The 19287-nt window shown below is 24.4% G+C and overlaps 1 protein-coding gene across 1 annotated transcript in view; it reads left to right on the top strand.

Moving 5' to 3' along the window:
* The window catches only part of LOC117172534 (probable ATP-dependent RNA helicase spindle-E), a 54624-nt gene that overhangs the window by 19592 nt on the left and 15745 nt on the right, over window positions 1–19287 (top strand). The window contains exons 7-8 of the mRNA XM_033360569.1: window positions 3793–4340; window positions 11948–13004. Of these exons, the coding sequence (XP_033216460.1) occupies window positions 3793–4340; window positions 11948–13004 (1605 nt within the window). The remainder of the gene's footprint in view (window positions 1–3792; window positions 4341–11947; window positions 13005–19287) is intronic.

Below are 19287 nucleotides of genomic sequence, written 5' to 3'. Positions count from 1 at the left end.
GTTGAAAAATCATGTATTTGTTGAAAATTCGTCGTCTTTTTTAATAGAAAATTAATCTTCTGGTCTGAAAATTGATATTTTTAATGAAAAATTAATATGTTCTAGTTGAAAATTAGGTATTTGTTGAAAATTCTTTTTTTTTATAGAAAATAAACTTTTTTGTTGAAAACTGATATTTTTAATCAAAAATTGAACTGGTTTGGTTTAGTATTTAACTATTATGTTGAATTTTGTCTTTGTGGGATGAAGATTCATAATTTTTAGTTGAAAATTGGTATTTTTAATTGAAAATTGATCTTTTCTATTTGAAAAATCATGTATTCATTAAAAATTGGTCTTTTTTTATAGAAAATTAATCTTCTTTCTTGAAAATTTATCCTTTTTGATTGAAAATTGACTCTTGGTTGGTTCCATTTTGGCTGAAAATTGATATTTTTAATGGACAATTGATTTTTTCTAATTGAAAAATCATGTATTTATTGAAAATTCGTATTTTTTAATAGAAAATAAACTTTTTTGTTGAAAACTGATATTTTTAATCAAAAATTGAACTGGTTTGGTTTAGGATTTAACTATTGTGTTGAAATTTGGTCTTTTTTGGTTGAAGATTCATAATTTTTAGTTGAAAATTGATCTTTTCTATTTGAAAAATTATGTATTTGTTGAAAATTCGTCTTTTTTTATATAAAATTAATCTTCTTTCTTGCAAATTTATCCTTTTTGATTAAAAATGTACTCTTCGTTGGTTCTATTTTGGCTGAAAATTGATATTTTTAATGGAAAATTGATTTTTTCTAATTGAAAAATCATGTATTTGTTGAAAATTCGTATTTTTATATAAAATTTGAAAAACTCGAAAAGTCATGTATTTGTTCAAAATTCGTCTTTTTTTATATAAAATTAATTTTCTTTCTTGAAAATTTATCCTTTTTGATTGAAAATTTACTCTTGGTTGGTTCCATTTTGGCTGAAAATTGATATTTTTAATGGAAATTTTATCTTTTCTAGTTAAAAAATTCTGTATTTGTTGAAAATTCTTCGTCTTTTTTCATAGAAAATTAATCTTCTGGGTTGAAAACTGATATTTTTAATCAAAAATTAATATTTTTAGTTGAAAATCAGGTATTTGTTGAAAATTTATCATTTTTTATATGTAACATTAATCTTCTTTCTTGAAAATTTATCCTTTTTGATTAAAAATTTACTCTTGGTTGATTGCATTTTTGCTGAAAATTGATATTTTTAATAAAAAATTGATCTTTTCTAATTGAAATATCATGTATTTGTTAAAAATTCGTCGTCTTTTTTTATAAAAAATTAATCTTCTGGGTTGAAAAAGGATATTTTCAATCAAAGATTAATATGTTCTAGTTAAAAATCAGATGTTTCTTGAAAATGTATTATTTTTTTATATAAAATTAATCTTTTTTCTCGAAAATTTATTTTCATTCTTGAACATTTTTCCTTTTTGATTAAAAAATTACTCTTGGTTGGTTCCATTTTGGCTGAAAATTGATATTTTAAATGGAAAATTGATCTTTTCTAGTTGAAAAATCAGGAATTTGTTGAAAATTTGTCTTTTTTTATATAAAATTAATCTTCTTTCTTGAAAATTTATTCTTTTTTATGACAAATTTACTCTTGGCTGGTTCCATTTTGGCTGGAAATTAATTAATTATTTCTTTGAATGAATCGACTATTTCGTTAAAAAATAGTTTGTTTTTTAAAAATTAGCTTTGTAACTTCAAATTTCACTGTATAATTTTTAGTTGAAAATTGGTATTTTTAATTGAAAAATGATCTTTTCTAGTTGAAAAATCATGTATTTGTTGAAAATTTGTATTTCTTCATAGTAATTTCATCTTCTTGTTTGCAAATTTAGCCTTTTTGATCAAAAATGTAGACTTAGTTCATTTTTGATTAAAAATGAATAGTTTTTTTTAATCCAAAATTGATCTTTTCTATTTGAAAACTCAGGTATTTGTTGAAAATTTTTATATTTTTTTTTTAATCAAAAATGAATCTGCTTGGTTGAAAAATTATCCTTTTTCAATCAAAATGCAAACTTGGTTGGAAATTACACTGTTTTGACTGAGGATTCAACTATTTTGTTAAATTTTCGTCTTTTGGTTGAAGATTGAATTGTATTATTTTTTGTTGAAAGTTGTTTTTTTTTTTTAATTTTCTTAGGTGAATAATAATTGATTTTACAATACGATTCGGAATCAGTTCACAATTTTAGAATTTTCAAGTTTTAACGTTAAAAGTTTAATCAAACAAGAAAACTAAATTTCGAAGCTTTGAAAAAATTCAAAATTAATTAAAAATTTAAAATGATTTCAAATAATTCAAACCAAATGTATATGTATACCGACAAAATCCAGCTATCGTACCAAAATTTCGGCGTTTAGAAGCTTTTTAAGAATTTTGAAAGGCTTCAGAAGAATAAACATTTCCTAGAGAAATTGAAAATTATTTTTTATTCCGAAAAAATCAATTTTGAGAGAATATTTAAAAAGATTTAGAAAGATTTACAAAATTATTTAAAATGAATGTGGAAGATTTTAAGGAAATTTTGATCAATTTGGTAGGATTAAAAAAAAAAGTTTAGGAAAAATTCGAATCTCTTTAAAAGATGTTTAGAAGTTCTAGAAAAATAATTTTTTTTTAATGTCAAACAACTTGTAAATTTTTTAAGATTTTGAAATAAAATTTTAAAGAATTTTAGGGATTTTTAAACTATTTATAATAAAACTATCACCTAGTACACTAGTGCGAATTGGGATTTCACTATTTCAGCAGCTGATTTATAGATCGAAAAAATGTTTGAAACATATATATTGGTATATGATTTTAGGGTAAAATTTCCCGTTGAATACACTGTTGCAATTGAAATTGACGAAAAAATACGTCATGTTATAAAAAAATGTTATAAACAAATTATGTTTTTTAAGTGATTTGTTTTCTTTAAAAACCCGCATTTTTTGCATTTCAACAAAATTCAACAAAAGTAATGCGATTTCTTAGTCCCTTTCGAAATGGGAATTACGTGATTTTAGAGTGGACAAATAAAAGTGAACATATTAAATAACAATAAAATGCAATGAAACCATTTTTTTATCATTAAAAATCTGTGAAGTAGTTAAAAAATACGACAAAATGGTTTACAATTAATTTTCGACAAAACGCTTGCATCCAACACAGATAGCTACACGATGATCATCGCACACTCATTCTGAAACATTAATTAATAAATAATGATTGATCATTATTATTTATTATTATTAAAAATACATTACGAAATAGTGCAAAAATTTCATTAAAAATATCAAATTAATTTATGATGGTGATCGCATGCAAAAATTTTTTTTCTTCTCAATTTAATTTATTAAATGTATAAGGGTCTGCCAATATTGTAAAAAATGGTTGAATTTACTTACTTTTAATGAAAATGTTAGTGACCCACACCAAAATCCACCAATTTGATGATCTGGAGACGGCAACGATGCTGTACACACCAACCGTACACTAGTGCGAATTCGCACCAAATTACTTCTTCCACAGTCAAGTCACAAATGATGCGTACTTATCGACCATGTATAATAGGGAGGAGCGAAGCGAATAGGAAACAGCCAGCAACTTGAAAAAAAAATTGTTTGGTGCGAATTCGCACTAGTATACGTTGAGAGGGTTAATTGGAAGATGATAATTTTTTTCTGAAGTGAGTCCGAGGCCTGAAATTAAAGAAAACGCAAAATTAATCACTCCCAATTTTCACATTATTTTTGATAGGTTTGGCAACAAGAAAAAGCGAGTCGTCGGATCACCAGCAGCGAGCAGGAAAAGAACTGGGCGCACCGACATTTCATTCAACTAAGAATGTTACGAGAAATAGATCACTTCGCCAAGGAAGTGACAAAACGATTAGAAAATCTGGGAATTGTAGACAGTATTGGGGAAAATCGAGTCGTCTGGACAGAAACCGAGCGGGCGTTTGTCCAGAAAGTGGTAATTGCGGGTGCATTTTATCCCAATTATTTCGTGAAAAGTGCGAAAAATCGACTGATGGACGAGAAGGATGCTGTGAAACTCGTGTCAGGCCTGGATCCGGCTAAAACAGTTTATTTGCAAGGATGGCCTATCAATCAACCTGGACCACTTTACGCAAGACGAATCCAAGAAATTTTTAAAGAATGCTCTCCTTCTTCGGTTGGCAAAATTATCGTTTCTTTCGATCAGTCCAGTCGTGTCTACGTGCACTTTTGGAATAGCGAGAGGAATCAAACAAGAGAGAACAAAGCTCCTGATGTTATCGGAAAAGTCTCTTTGGCCGTCTACAGGTAATTTCAGATTTTACACTCTTTATCCTAATTATTGCTGATAAACGATTGATTTCAATACGAAGAATTTTAAAATGTTCCATTTTAGATTTTTATTTTAAAGCGTATATTTTTAATTTAAAGAATTTTAAAGTGCAGTCTTGAAGACTCAAATAATTAATAATTAAAAGCGTTTGAAGTTAAAATTTTTTGATAAAAAACAATTTTATCTTAAGAACTGCAAAAAGAAAGAAATTAGTTTTTTTTTAATGGATTTGTACTTTAAGTATAAAAAACTAAAAAATAATTGACTGGAAAAAATGATTCTAAATCCGTCACTCGTAATATAAGGCTTTCATTAAATTAAAAAATATTGTTTTAGTCAAGAATATTCAATTTTTAATCCATTCAATTCAAAAATAAATTTTAAATAAGGAAAAGAATAATTCTTTAATAATTAGCAATATTTGACTGTTGATTTAAGATGAGTAAATTGGAGCCAAATATTTAAAAGTAAACAATTTAAAAATGAATTGTGTGAAATAGAAACATTTGAATCGTTAGAATTTTAAAAAGCTTTTAAACTTTTAACGTTAAAATTTTAATTGTTCTATTTTAAAAAAATGTTTAGTTTGTAAGTGAAATTGTTGAATTTTGATGTTTAAGTAATAACTGAACCCATAATATTTGTAAAACAAATTATTTTTAATTTTAAGCGATATTTAGTAATTTCTTATTTATTCAGTAATTAAAGTGAGTGAATTTATTTTTCAGAACTTTTAAAATAAATATGAAATGAAAATGAAAACTAAAATCAAATTAATCTAATTTTTCGTAAAATTTTTAGAAATTCCTGCAAATTAAAAAAAAATCCTTAAAATCTTCCAGGTTCTTTTTAACATTTTTGAAATTCTTTTAAAATATTTTTAAATATTCTGTAATAGTAATTCTGCAAAATGAAAAATTCTTTTCAATTTTCCTAGGAATCTTCAGAAAATGTCACAATTCTTAAAAAGCTTCTAAATTTTTTGTTCGAAATCTGAAAAAATCTACGTTTCGTTTTAAATTAAGCTATAGGGATTTACATCGAAATTTCGGTACGAATAGCCGAATTTTGTTGGTACACACGCACTTCGTTCAAATTATTTAAAATCATTTCAAGTTTTAAATTAATTTTTAATCTTTTTAAAACTTCTAAATATCTCTTAAAATTACTCTAATTTTTTCCACAAATAATAAATGTTTAATTGTTATTAATCTATCCAAATTAATTTTTTTTTTAATTTCTAGTATTTTCTAAAACTTTTAGGAGAAATTCAATTAATTTTAAAAGATATTTAGAAGTTCGGAAAAAAAATATCAAACATAATTTAAAATTTTTTAAAATTTAAAGCAACTTTTAGATATGTCGCGATTTTGAAATAAAATTTTAAAACTTTTCAAGGATGCCTAAACTTTTTAAAATAAAAATAATGCAACTTCTAATTTAAGAAGTGTTAAGTTGAAAGAAAATTAATTTTTTTCAATTTTTAATGTTTCTGGCTTAAAATTAATAAAAATAATATTCTTTTGATATTATTTTTAAGTTAATTTATTCTTTAATTTAGAGTATTTAAAATGTTGACGTGAATTTATTTTTTTCTAACTTAATCTAAATCTTTAAACTCTATAATTTATAAAAAGTTAAAAATGTTGAATTTTGCAGTTTATGTGCATTTAATTTAAAATTGTTTATTAGAAAAGTGTTATTACCTTCCATGTTTATTGTTTATTACCCTGAATTTATAAATAAAAAAAAAAATTTTTGTCTGAAAAAACCGGGAATTTTATGAGACCGGAAAACCCGGGAAATAATAGTGAATTTATTTTTGACCGGGAATTTTACAAATTTTTAGAACAAAAATCTGTTCCAACTTAGATTTCAACCGTTTTTTAAATAATTGGTTAAATTTTGATTTTTATCAATTATGATATCATTCAATTTAGAATGCTTAATTCGAAAATTATTTTACTTAAAAAATTTTCCATTTTAGGTTTTTAATTTTTAAGCATATAGTTTAATTTAAAGAATTTCAAAATGCAGTTTCAAAGGGTTAAACAATTAAAAGTTAGATGCGTTTAAAATCAAAGATTTTTGATAAAAAAATTTTCCAGGTGATCAGCTGTGAATGTAAATTAATTCATGATTTTAAAAATTGAATTTTACTTTAAGAATGAAAAAGTGAATAATAATTTTTAAGCGCACATCTTAATTTACAGAATCTTAAAATGCAATTTTATAGACTTAAACAATTAAAAATTAGAAGCATTTAAAAATATTTTTGATAAAAAATTGTTGGTTCGTCAACAGAAGGTATAAATTAATTCATGGTTTTTAATATTGAACTGTACTTTAGAATTTAAAAAGTGAATAATAATTTATTTTGCAAGACGATGCGGAATGAGTTCACAATTTTAGAATTTCCAGATTTCAACGTTAAAAAATAAACTGTCTCAATTGGGAAGTCTTATTAGTTAAAAAATGTAAATGCCTGATTGAAACTTTATAAATTATTTCCAATTTTCAAATATCATTTCAGCCTAAAATATTCCATTAATAAACCGTTCAATTTGAAATTTTTTAATTAAGAAAAAGAATAATTACTTAATATTTAGAAATATCTGACTGTACATTTAAAATCCGTAATTATAAATTAAATATTCAAAACTAAACCAAAAAAAAAACTTCGAACGGTACAATTTTAATTGTTCTATTTAACAAACATTTTAATTTTTAAATCAAAATGTTGTATTTGGATGTATAAATAACAATTAACACATCTTATTTTTAGAAAAAAATCGAGTAGGCTAAAGATATTTTTAATAATTTAAAAATATATAATAATTTATATTAATTAATAATTTATAAAGGATTAAAAATAAAATAAAGAATAAATATAAAAAGATAAATAAAAAAGAATAAAAATCATTTCCTAAGAATATTGAAAATTATTTTATATTTTGAACATTTTTTTGAAGTGAGTGTTTAAAAAGATTTAGAATGTTATCTAAAATGAATGTGGAATATTTTAAGGAAATTTGTTTAATTTGGCAGAATTGAATAAAAAATGTTTAGAAAAAATTCCAATCATTCTAAAAATTGTTTGGAATTTCGGAAAATATTACAAAAATAATTTAAAATTCGAAAAAATTTAAAACAACATGTAGATGTTTCAAAATTTTTTAAATACAGTTTTAAAGCATTTTAAGGGTTTTAAAAATATTTTAAATTAAAATAATGAAGCTTTTAATTTAAAAATTGTTTAAATTCATTAGTTGATTCTTCAATTTAAAGCATTGAAAATGATAAAGTGGATTTACATTTTATGAACTGAATCTGAATCTCGGAACTCTATAATTTACAAAAGTTTTAATTTGGCAGTTTAACTGATTTTAAATTTTAATTGTTCAGTTGAAAAGTGTTAGTAGTTTCCATTTTATACGTGTAAATTATTGAGCTTTTGAATACAAAATTTTTGAATTAAACTATTTGTAAACTTCAGTTTTAAAAGTTTAAAATTCAAGAATTCCACTTTCAGAGCTCAGTTTTTATTACTTCAAACGGAGCATTTTTTAGCTTTAAAATTAGATGTTTTTACTTCCCTTAACCGTGAAACATGTTTGCGAACCGGGAAATGACCAGGAATTGTTTTCTTTGGTTAAAACGGCCACTGTGTTATATCCAAAGAAATTAATTTTCAACACATAAATACGAATTAAAAAAAAATTATTTTCAATAAAAAACTTCATGAACAAACAAATGATGAATTTTTCAGTAAAAAAGACGAATTTTTCAGAAATAATTCGATTTTTAACAAAATAGTTGAATTTCTAACCTTTATTTGGTTAAAAATATATGTATTTTTGTTAAAAACTCGTATTTTCGGGTAGAAAATGCATTTACTTGGTTAAAGATTTATGCAATTTGTTGAAAATTCTTTTTTTTTATTAGAAAAATAATCTTCTTGGTTTAAAGTTCATCTGTTTTGTTAAAATGTATTTTTTTTTAATTCATCTTTTTAAACAAAAAAATTAATCTTCTTGGTTGAAAATTCATCTATTTGGTTAAAAATGTATGTGTTTTCTTGAAAACTTGTCTTTCCTGTAGAAAATTAATTTATCTTGTTAAAAATGTATGTATTTCGTGAAAAATTCACATTTTTAGTAGAAAACTAATCCTTTTAATTGAAAATTTATGCAATTTTTTTAAACTTCCTATTTTTTATTATAAAATCAATCTTCTTGATTGGAAATTTATTTATTTGATTAAAAATGTATGCATTTTGTTAAAAATTCAACTTTTTTTAGTATAAAATTAATCTTTTTTGGTGGAAAATGTATGAAATTTGTTGAACATTTAACTATTTTGTTAAAAATTCATCGTTTTTTAGTGAAAAATTTTCCTTTTTATTTGAAACTTCAACTATTTTGTTGAAAATACATTTTGTACAATTTAGTCTATCCAAAATTTTCTTGTTTGAAAATTCATCTATTTGGTTCAAAATCTATGTATTTTGGTAAAACTTCTTTTTTATTAGAAAATCAACCTTCTTGTTTAGAAATTTATTTATTTAAAAATTTATGTATTTGGTTCAAAATTTGTGCAATTTGTTGAGAATTCTTTTTTTTTACTAGAAAATTAATCTTCTTGGTTGAAAATTCATCTATTTGGGTAAAAATTTACGGATTTGATTGAAAACTTGTCTCTTCTGGTAGAAAATTAATTAATTTAGTTAAAAATTTATATATTTTGTTGAAAAGTCCTGTTTTTTATCAGAAAATTAATCTTCTTGTTTTGAAATTTTTTTGGTTAAAAATCTATGTATTTTGATATAAATTCGTCTTTTTTAGTATAAAATTCATCTTTTTGATGGAAAATTTATGCAATTTATTGAAGATGCGTCTTTTTTCGTAGAAAAATGATTTTTTTAGTTGAAACTTCATCTATTTTGTTGAAAATACATTTTGTACGATTTAGTCTATCCTAAAATATCTTTGTTGAAAATTCATCTATTCGGTTAAAACTTTATGTATTTTGTTGAAAACTTGTCTCTTCTGGTAGAAAATAATTTAATTTAGTTAAAAATTTATTATATTTTGTTAAAAATTTGACTTTTTTAGTAGAAAATGTATCCAATTTGTTGAAAATTTTTCTTTTATCTTATAAAATTATTCTTCTTGGTTAAAAATTCATCTATTTTTTAAAAAATGTATTTTGTTGAAAAGTTTTCTTTTCTCGTAGAAAATTCATTTGATTGGTTCAAAATGTTTGTACTTTGTGAGAAATTCGTCTTTTTACTAGAAAATTAATCCTTCTGGTTTAAAATTTATTCAATTTATTGAAGATTTTTTTTTATTAAAAAATTAATATTCTCGGTTGAAAATTTATTTATTTGGATAGAAATTTCTGAAATTTTTTTTAAAACTTCGCCTTTTTTAGTAGAAGATTCATCCTTTATGTTAAAAATTTATGCAATTTGTTGAAAATTCGCCTTTTTTATTAGAAAATTAATCTTCTTGGTTGAAAGTTGATCCATTTGGTTAAAAATTTATTTATTTTATTGAAAACTTGTCTTTCCTGAAGAAAATGAATTTATTTCGTTAAAAATTTATGTATTTTGTGAAAAATTCGCCTTTTTACTAGAAAATTAATCCTTTTGGTTTAAAATTTATGCAATTTATTGAACATTTTTCTTTTTTATTACAAAATTAATATTCTTGGTTGAAAATTTATTTGATTGGTTAGAAATTTCTGAAATTTGTTAAAATTTCGCCTTTTTTAGTAGAAAATTCATACTTTGTGTTGAAAATTTATACGATTTGTTGAAAATTCGTCTTTTTTATTAGAAAATTAATCTTCTTGGTTGAAAGTTGATCTATTTGGTTAAAAATTTGCTATATTTGACAAATTTGTCTTTTAGTAGAAAATTCATACATTTAGTTGAAAATGTAAGCAATTTATTAAAGATTCTTCTTTTTTATTAAAAAATGAATCTTGTTGGTTGAATATTTATTTATTTGGTTAGAAATTTCTGCAATTTGTTAAAAAATCGTTTTTTTTTTTTTAGTAGAAAATTCATCCTTTGGGTTGAAAATTTACACAATTCGTTGAAATTTTTCTTTTTGATTATAAAATAAATTATCTGGATAGCAAATTCATCTACTGGGTTAAAAATTGATGCATTTTGATAAAAACTCGTCTTTTCTAGTAGAAAATTAATCTTTTTATCGGAAAATTTATACAATTTGTTGAAAATTCATCTTTTTTATCAGAAAATAAATCTTCTTGGTTGAAAATTATTCTATTTGTTAAAAAATATATGCATTTTGTTAAAAAGTCGTTTTTCCTAGTAGAAAATTCATTTATTTGGTTTAAAATATATGTATTTTATGAAAAATTTATCTTTTTTAGTAGAAAATTCATCCTTTTAGTTGGAAATTTATGCAATTTGTTGAAAATTCGTCTTTTTTAGTAGGAAATCAATCTTACGGTTGAATATTTATCTATTTGGTTAACAATTAATGTATTTTGTTAAAAATTTATATTTTCTGGTAGAAAATTCTTTTTAATTAAAAAATGAATCTTCTTGGTAGAAAATTCATCCACTTGGTTAAAAATTGATGTATTTTGTTAAAAACTCGTCTTTTCTGGTAGAAAATTCATCCTTTTAGTTGAAAATTTATGCGATTTGTTGAAAATTCGTCTTTTTTAGTAGGAAATCAATCTTACGGTTGAATATTTATCTATTTGGTTAACAATTAATGTATTTTGTTAGAAATTTATATTTTCTGGTAGAAAATTCTTTTTAATTAGAAAATGAATCTTCTTGGTAGAAAATTCATCCACTTGATAAAAAATTGATATATTTTGTTTAAAACTCGTCTTTCCTGGTAGAAAATTCATCTTTTTATCGGAAAATTTATACAATTTGTTGAAAATTCATCTTTTTTATCAGAAAATAAATCTTCTTTGTTGAAAATTATTCTATTTGTTAAAAAATATATGCATTTTATTAAAAAGTCGTTTTTCCTAGTAGAAAATTCATTTATTTGGTTTAAAATATATGTATTTTGTGAAAAATTTATCTTTTTTAGTAGAAAATTCATCCTTTTAGTTGAAAATTTATGCAATTTGTTGAAAATTCGTCTTTTTTAATAGGAAATCAATCTTACGGTTGAATATTTATCTATTTGGTTAACAATTAATGTATTTTGTTAAAAATTTATATTTTCTGGTAGAAAATTCTTTTCAATTAGAAAATGAATCTTCTTGGTAGAAAATTCATCCACTTGATAAAAAATTGATATATTTTGTTTAAAACTCGTCTTTTCTGGTAGAAAATTTATCTTTTTATCGTAAAATTGATAAAATTTTGTTAAAAATTCGCCAGTTTTGGTGGGAAATGAAACTTTTGATTCAAAATTAAACAATTTTATTTAAAATTCATCTTTTTATCGAAAAATTATCTTTATAGTTTAAACTTTAACCATCTTGTTGAAAATACATTTTATACATTTTATTCAATGCAAAAAATGTCTTAAGAAGACTCTGATATATTCTCTTTTATTTTATAATATAAAATTTGCAGAGCTCTGAAGTTGAGAAGAATCAACACGCCAATAACGGTACAGGTTTTGGATGAAAAAGTAGCAAACGCGGAAGCGCAGAGGTTAAATTTGATTCGCGACAGCAGTCAAACGTTCTTCGATGTGAAGCCACAGGTCTTTGAGCGAAAGAAGAATTTCGGCATCAGACCAGCTTTGCCTGGGCTCGACATCACCATGATTCCCTTGGTGATCACAGAGATCATAAATCCCGGTCATTTCTGGGCGCAAATGATCGAACATTCCTCCAAGATCAAGCTAAACGAAATTCTGCGGGCCGTCAACGAAAATAACGATCTCCTGCTTCCGGTGACTTCTCTCACCGGCGTGGGAACCCTCGTATTCGCGCCCAACGTCCGTCAAGGTATTTACAATCGAGCCGTGATTCAGAGCTACTCTCAGGACGCGAATGTCAAACTCGCTCAGGTGTTGTTTGTCGACACGGGGAAAACGGCAATCGTAAAAATGAGCGATCTCCGTCAGTTGAGAGCCTTCGGCGAGGACGAGGAGGATTTGATTGAAATGTTCAATTTGCCAGCCCAGGCGATCGAGTGCATTCTCGCGAATATCCGGCCAACTTTCATGTCGAATGTCACCGGCCAGTGGTCCCAGGAGGCTCGGAAAGAATTCTGGAAAGTGCTGCAGTCGGACGAGAATGGAAAGCGGAGGAACATCTTTGGCGAAGTGTTTTCGGTGGTAAACAGCGTTGTCTCGCTGACGCTCCTCTGCGTGAGTGGATCTGGCAATAATATTCAAAAGTTCAACGTGAATGATCATCTGATCAAACAGCGATATGCTGAGCATAAGGAGGAGGATTATCTCTCACGCTCGAATCATGAACTTCGTCTGCATCATGAGGACATGATTACGGCACAAAAAGTATTTTATGAGGAGGCGCAGTACGATCAGTATTACTTGTCCGACTTTTATCCTGAACCTCCGGATAGAAAGGAGTGTCATAAAAATGTGGTCTTGAGGGGACCCTATTCGCCCTTGGAAATTGAATTGATGCATCTCACTAGTGCGGGAGCTGCCAAGAAGGTATTTTATTATCAGATATCACAGTTTTTTTCACCTAGTTTCCTCTTTTTTTTCTATGTTTATCTTATTCTTTTTTTTTTCAACATAGAACTTAACTTTCAGGATGTTCAACGACCTTGAAAGCCTTAAAAACCTTGAAACCATGGAAATTTCCTTGAATTTTTCACGAAAAACTTGAATTTAAATAGTTTCTTTTGCTCTCAAAACAGTAATTTTATTGAAACGCGAATCTCGTTTAGAAAAAATCTTGTATCTATTTTTTTGTGATATTCAACTTTGAAATTATATTAATTATTAATTGAAAATTTCTATGTTAATTCAGGGTTTTTTTCAGAATCAGAATGATTTTAAAGTATTTCAAAAATTTGAAAATACTTTAAATATTTTTCACATTTTACAAAGACCCATCTTTGGCACACTTTCTTGAGGTCCTGACGAGTTCTTTAACCAAACATTTTTGATAAAAATTCAAAAAGTGAGTGCATTTTGAAAATTTTTGAGACCATTTTTTCCAGAATTTTAAAATTCTATGTACGGATATTTATAGTATTAGAATGGACAAACAATTTATCCTAATGACTTTTTTCGATAAAAAGAAAATTCTCAGAATTATAGGATTTTCGAAAAAATTTTAATCAGCCGAAAATCGAAATTTTAAGCCAAAAAACGCACGATATGAAAAAAATCGAAGAGAAGAAAAACATTTCTTTTTGAAAGCCCTGCAAAATTATAATAACAAATTTTTTGATTTTCTTCAAAAATCAAAAATTCAAATTTTGATTGCACAAAAAATAATGAAAAATCAAAAAGATTCCATTTTGTGGTCAAACTACCATATGTAGGGCACGAAAAAAGATGAATTAACAGAAATTGTTATCCCAAAAAGTCTGCAATTTCGTTAAGAATCACTTCTTAATAGGACGTGTACTTTTTGTTTTAGTCGTGAAAAATAACATTGAAGCATTCCAAATGCAAAGAATAAATATTCGAGCACGAAGCGCAAGATTCAACCGTCGCACGCTCAAACTTGCGAACGATGAGAATGTGCCTGCGAAGCGGGCAGATTTTTTAAAATAATTTTTATAATTAATTAAAAAATAAAATTTTTCTTCTTGGTTAAAAGTTTATGCTTTTTTGTTAAAATTTACGCTTGGTTGGTTTATTTTTTGTTGAAAATTGGTATTTTCAATTGAAAACTGATATTTTCTAGTTCAAAAATCCTGTATTTGTTGAAAATGTGTGTGTTTTTTTTTTAGAAAACTAATCTTCTTGTTTGAAAATGTATTCATGTTGATTAAAACTGCACGCTTGGTTGGAAATAAAACTGTTTTGGTCGACGATTGAACTATTTTGTTGAATTTTTGACTTTTTTGGTTGAAGATTCATAATTTCAGTTGAACATTCAACTCTTTGGATGACTTAATTGACTATTTCCTTTAAAAATCGTTTTTCTAAATTAATTTTTTAAGCTGAACGCTTAACTGTATAATTTTTCGTTAAAAATTCATATTTTCAATAGAAAATTGGTATTTTTAATTGAAAATTGATCTTGTCTAGTTACAAGATCATGTGTTTTTTTTTATTTTGGTCTTTTTATATCAAGTTAATCTTCTGAGTTGAAAATGTATCCCTTTTTATTAAAAATGTACACTTGGTTTATTATTTACTGAAAATTGATATTTTCAATGCAAAATTGATTCTCCTAGTTGAAAAATCATGTATTTGTTAAAAATGTGTCTTTTTTATAGAAAATTAATTTGTTTGTTTGAAAAGTGATATTTTTAATCGAAAATTGATCCTTTCTAGTTGAAAAATGATGTATTTGTTGAAAATTTGTGTTTTTTTATAGGAAACTAATCTTTTTGTTTGAACACTTATTCGTTTTGATTAAAAATGCACACTTAGTTGGAAATAAAACTGTATTGGTCGAAGATTCAACCATTTTGTTAATTTTTTGTCTGAAGATTCATAATTTTAGTTGTAAATTCATCACTTTGGTTGACTTCATTGACTATTTCCTTAAAAAAAATTTTTAATCAATCTTTTAACGGAAAACTTAACTGTATAGTTTTTGATTGAAAATTGGTATTTTTAATTGAAAGTTGATCTTGTCTAGTTACAAAATCATGGTTTTTTTAAATTGGTCTTTTTATATAAAGTTAATCTTCTGAGTTGAAAATGTATCCTTTTTTATTGAAAATGTACAATTGGTTGGTTCATTTTTGGTTGAAAATTGGTATTTTTTATTGAAAAATGATCTTTTCTAGTTGTAAAATCATGTATTTGTTAAAATGTGGTATTTTTTTATAGAAAACTAATCTTCTTGTCTAAAAATATATTCTTTTTTACTTAAGCAGTCACACGTGGTTAGAAATAAAAGTGATTTGATTGAAGATTCAATCATTTCGTTGAATTTTTTACTTTTAGCTGAAAATTCATAATTTTAGTTGAAAATTCAACTCTTTGGTTAACTTAATTGACTATTACTTTTAGAAAAACTTTTTTAAAAATTTTTTTAACTAAAAACTTACTGTATAATTTTTGGTTTGAAAATTTGTATTTTTAATTTTTTACGATAACCTTGAATTTGAATAATTTCTTTGTTCTTAAAACAATAATTTCATTAAAACTCGAATTTTGCTTAGAAAAAATCTTGTATAAATTTTGTAGCAGTATTCTACTTAAAAAATAATAATAGTTATTAGCTGAAAATTTCGATATTAATTCAGTTTTTTTTTTAGAATTAGAATGATTTCGAAATATTTTACACATTTCAAAATACTTTCAATATCTTAAACATTTTACAAAGACTTGACGGATGTCAAAAATATTTTTAATTGAAAATTGATTTTTTCTAATTGAAAAATTATGTGTTTGTTGAAAATTGGTCTTTTTATATCAAATTAATCTTCTTGGTTGAACATTTATTTCTTGAAAATTTGTCTTTTTTGATAGAAAATTAATCTTTTTTGTTTGAAAACTGATATTTTTAATCGAAAATTGATCCTTTCTAGTTGAGCAATCTTTTTTTTAAGTTTTGTTTTTTTTATAGAAAATTAATCTTCTTGGTTAAAAATGTATCCTTTTTCATAAAAATATACACTTGGTTGAAAGTTAAACTTGTTTGGTTGAGGATTTAACTATTTTCCTTAAATGTTGTCTTTTTTGTATTTTATTTTTATGTTTATATTAATTTTTGTGTTTATTTTAATTGAAAAATGATCTTTTTACATCAAGTTAATCTTCAGAGTTGAAAATTGATATTTTTTAATAAAAATGTACACTTGGTTGGTTCATTTTGGACTGAAAATTGATATTTTTAATTGAAAATTGATCTTTTCTAGTTGAAAAATGATGTATTTTTCGAAAATTGGTCTTTTTTTAAATAAAATTAATCTTCTTGGTTAAAAATAGATCTTTTTTTTTTATTAAAAATGTACACTTCGTTGGTTCATTTTTGGTATATTACAAAGAAGCCATAAAGATTTCAATGATTTTCCAAAGATTTCAATAATTTCACAAATATTAAAAAATATGTCAAACATATTTTAAATATGAACTGAAATGATCTCAGAAAGGTTTCAATTATTTCATAAAGATTTCAGATAGATCACAATGCGATCACAAAGACTTAAATAATTTCCCAAAGATTTCGGATCGATTTAAAAGATTTCAATGATTTTAATGATTTCCCAAAGATTTAAATAATTTCACAAATATTAAGAAATATTTCGCAAAGATTTAAAAAAATTTCAAACATGTTGCAAATATTTCGGATAGATTAAAGAGATTTAACCAAGACTTCTATTATTTTAAAAAGATCCCAGATAGATTCTTGACCAGGAATTTTACAAATTTTCAAAAGAAAAATCTGTCCAGTTCGCTTTTAACCGTTTTTAAAATAAATAGTTGAATTGAAATATTTTTCAATTATGATATAATTCACTTTTCAATGCGGTATTCAACAATCGTTTACTTTAAAAATTCTTCATTTTAGATTTTTATTTTTAATCATAGATTTTTAATTTAAAAAATTTTTAAGTGCATTCTTGAAGACTTAATTAAAAATTGAAAGCGTTTGAAGTTGACAAATGATGATACAAAACAGTATTTTTTATCAACTATAAATATAAACAAATTAATAAATAATTGTTAAAGTAATTTTTAAAATGGATCTGTACTTTAAATATTACAAATTAAATTATAATTGATTTTATTAAACGATTTTTAATTCGTTCATTAAAAAAAGGAAAGGTGCGATTGAAACTTTATCAACTATTTTCAATTTTAAAATAACTTAATAATAATATATTCGCAATTAAAGGCTTTTATTAAATTAAACGCCATTCTTTTCCGATTAACAATTATTTGAACATTCCAGTCATTTTCATATTGAAAACTGATAATCGGATCGAAATGTAATTTTTTAGATTTTAGATATTAATTTTCAATGATTTCGTACAAATATTTTACAAACATTTTTTTTCACAATATTGAATTGACATACCTTTCACTCAAATCTTCGAATCTCGCTCGTTAATATTACTAATAGTAATAGTAAATTCAGGGTGGCCGCTGGATCGGGAAAACCCAGGAAATGACAGCGAGTCTTTTCTTTTTACCGGAAATTTTACAAATTTGTAGAAGAAAAATTTGTCCACGTTCCACGATTTGCTACTCCATCCACGATTATGCTATTATTTAGCTTACAATGCGTAATTCAATTTTTGTTTACTTTACAAATTTTCCATTAAAAATTTTTATTTTTAAGCATACATTTTGAATTTAAAGAATTTGTAAATGCTTTCTTAAAGACTGGAACAAATAAAAAATAAAAGCCTTTTATGTTGAAAATTTTAGATAAAAACATTTTTATTTAACAAATAAATAAATAAAATTGTTTAATTTATCTGTACTTTAAGTAATAAAAAGTGAACAAAAACGATTTAAAATCAGTTCAAAATTGAAGAATTTTAAAATTTTAACGTTAAAACTTAAACGGTTTCAATTTGAAAATCTTAGTCATTAAACAAATGTGAACGTGTGACTGAACGTTTATAAACTATTTTCAACTTAAAAATAAGTTCATAATAATATATTCTTAATTAAAGGATTTTATTACCTAAAAAATATTCTTTCAGTCGAAAATATTCCATTTTTAACCCATTCAATTTGAAAATTTTAATTAAAAACAGATTAATTATTGAATATTTAACAATATTTGAATTTTTGCTTAAGGTAAGTAAATTGAAACCAAATATTTAAAATTAAAAAATATTTTAACTGAATTGTTTGACATATAAAACCTGGAATGTTTAAAATTTCGAAGAGCCTTTAAACTTTGAACGTTACCATTTCAATTGTTGTATTTGAAAAATGCTTAATTTGTAAGTGAAATTTTTAATTTTTGATGCATAATTTACAAATGAACATTTGTAGAAAAAATTTGAGTAATTTTAAGAGATATACAGGGTGATTGTTTTGACTTGAAAGTTTTCTCAAAATCTTCTAGAATCTTTTTTAAAAATTTTGTTTACATTTCTGAAAAACTTTTTAAATATTCTCTTGAAATAATTTTTCAAAAGGGAAAGTTATTTTTAATTTTCCTAGGAATCTTAAGAAAATGTTTATATTACCTCTACATATCTCTTGAAATCACTCAAATTTTTCCTACCAATAATAAATGTTCAAATGTTATTTATACATCGAAATTGTGAAGAAATGTTCTAAAATTTACAGGATTTTCTGAAAATTGTGGAAAAAAAATCAATGGATGTTTTAATTTAAGGCATTGACAATGATAACATGGATTTATATTTTTTTATATTGAAAAATGTTAGTACCTTCAATTTTATACTCGTAAATTATTGAGCATTTGAATACCAAATTTTTAAATTAAAAACTTTTAAATTTCAATTTTAACAGTTAAAAATTTAACAGTACCACTTTGATTGCTTTCATTTAAAGGTCAGTTTTTATTAGCTCAAGTGGAAGTTTTTTTAGCTTTAGTGTTCCATTTTTTAAATTTCATTGACCATGAAAAATGTTTGTGAACCGGGAAATGACCGGGGATTTATTTCGTCGATTAAAACGGCCACCCTGAAATTCTATATTACATGGATTCTTTGAATACATTATCTCAAATTCTTATTCAGCGAATCTTTGAGTGGTAAACAATTTTAACAAATACGAGGGTAGTTCAATAAGTCCTTAGAATGACCAACATATGGCGCGCGAATCGCTCCAAATCATCTGTTTTCAGTCAGCACCACTCCCGACTAGA

This window comes from Belonocnema kinseyi, chromosome 5 (assembly GCF_010883055.1).
Source record: "Belonocnema kinseyi isolate 2016_QV_RU_SX_M_011 chromosome 5, B_treatae_v1, whole genome shotgun sequence".
NCBI classification, from domain to species: Eukaryota; Metazoa; Arthropoda; class Insecta; order Hymenoptera; family Cynipidae; genus Belonocnema; species Belonocnema kinseyi.
This window is presented reverse-complemented; position numbering and strand designations above follow the sequence as displayed.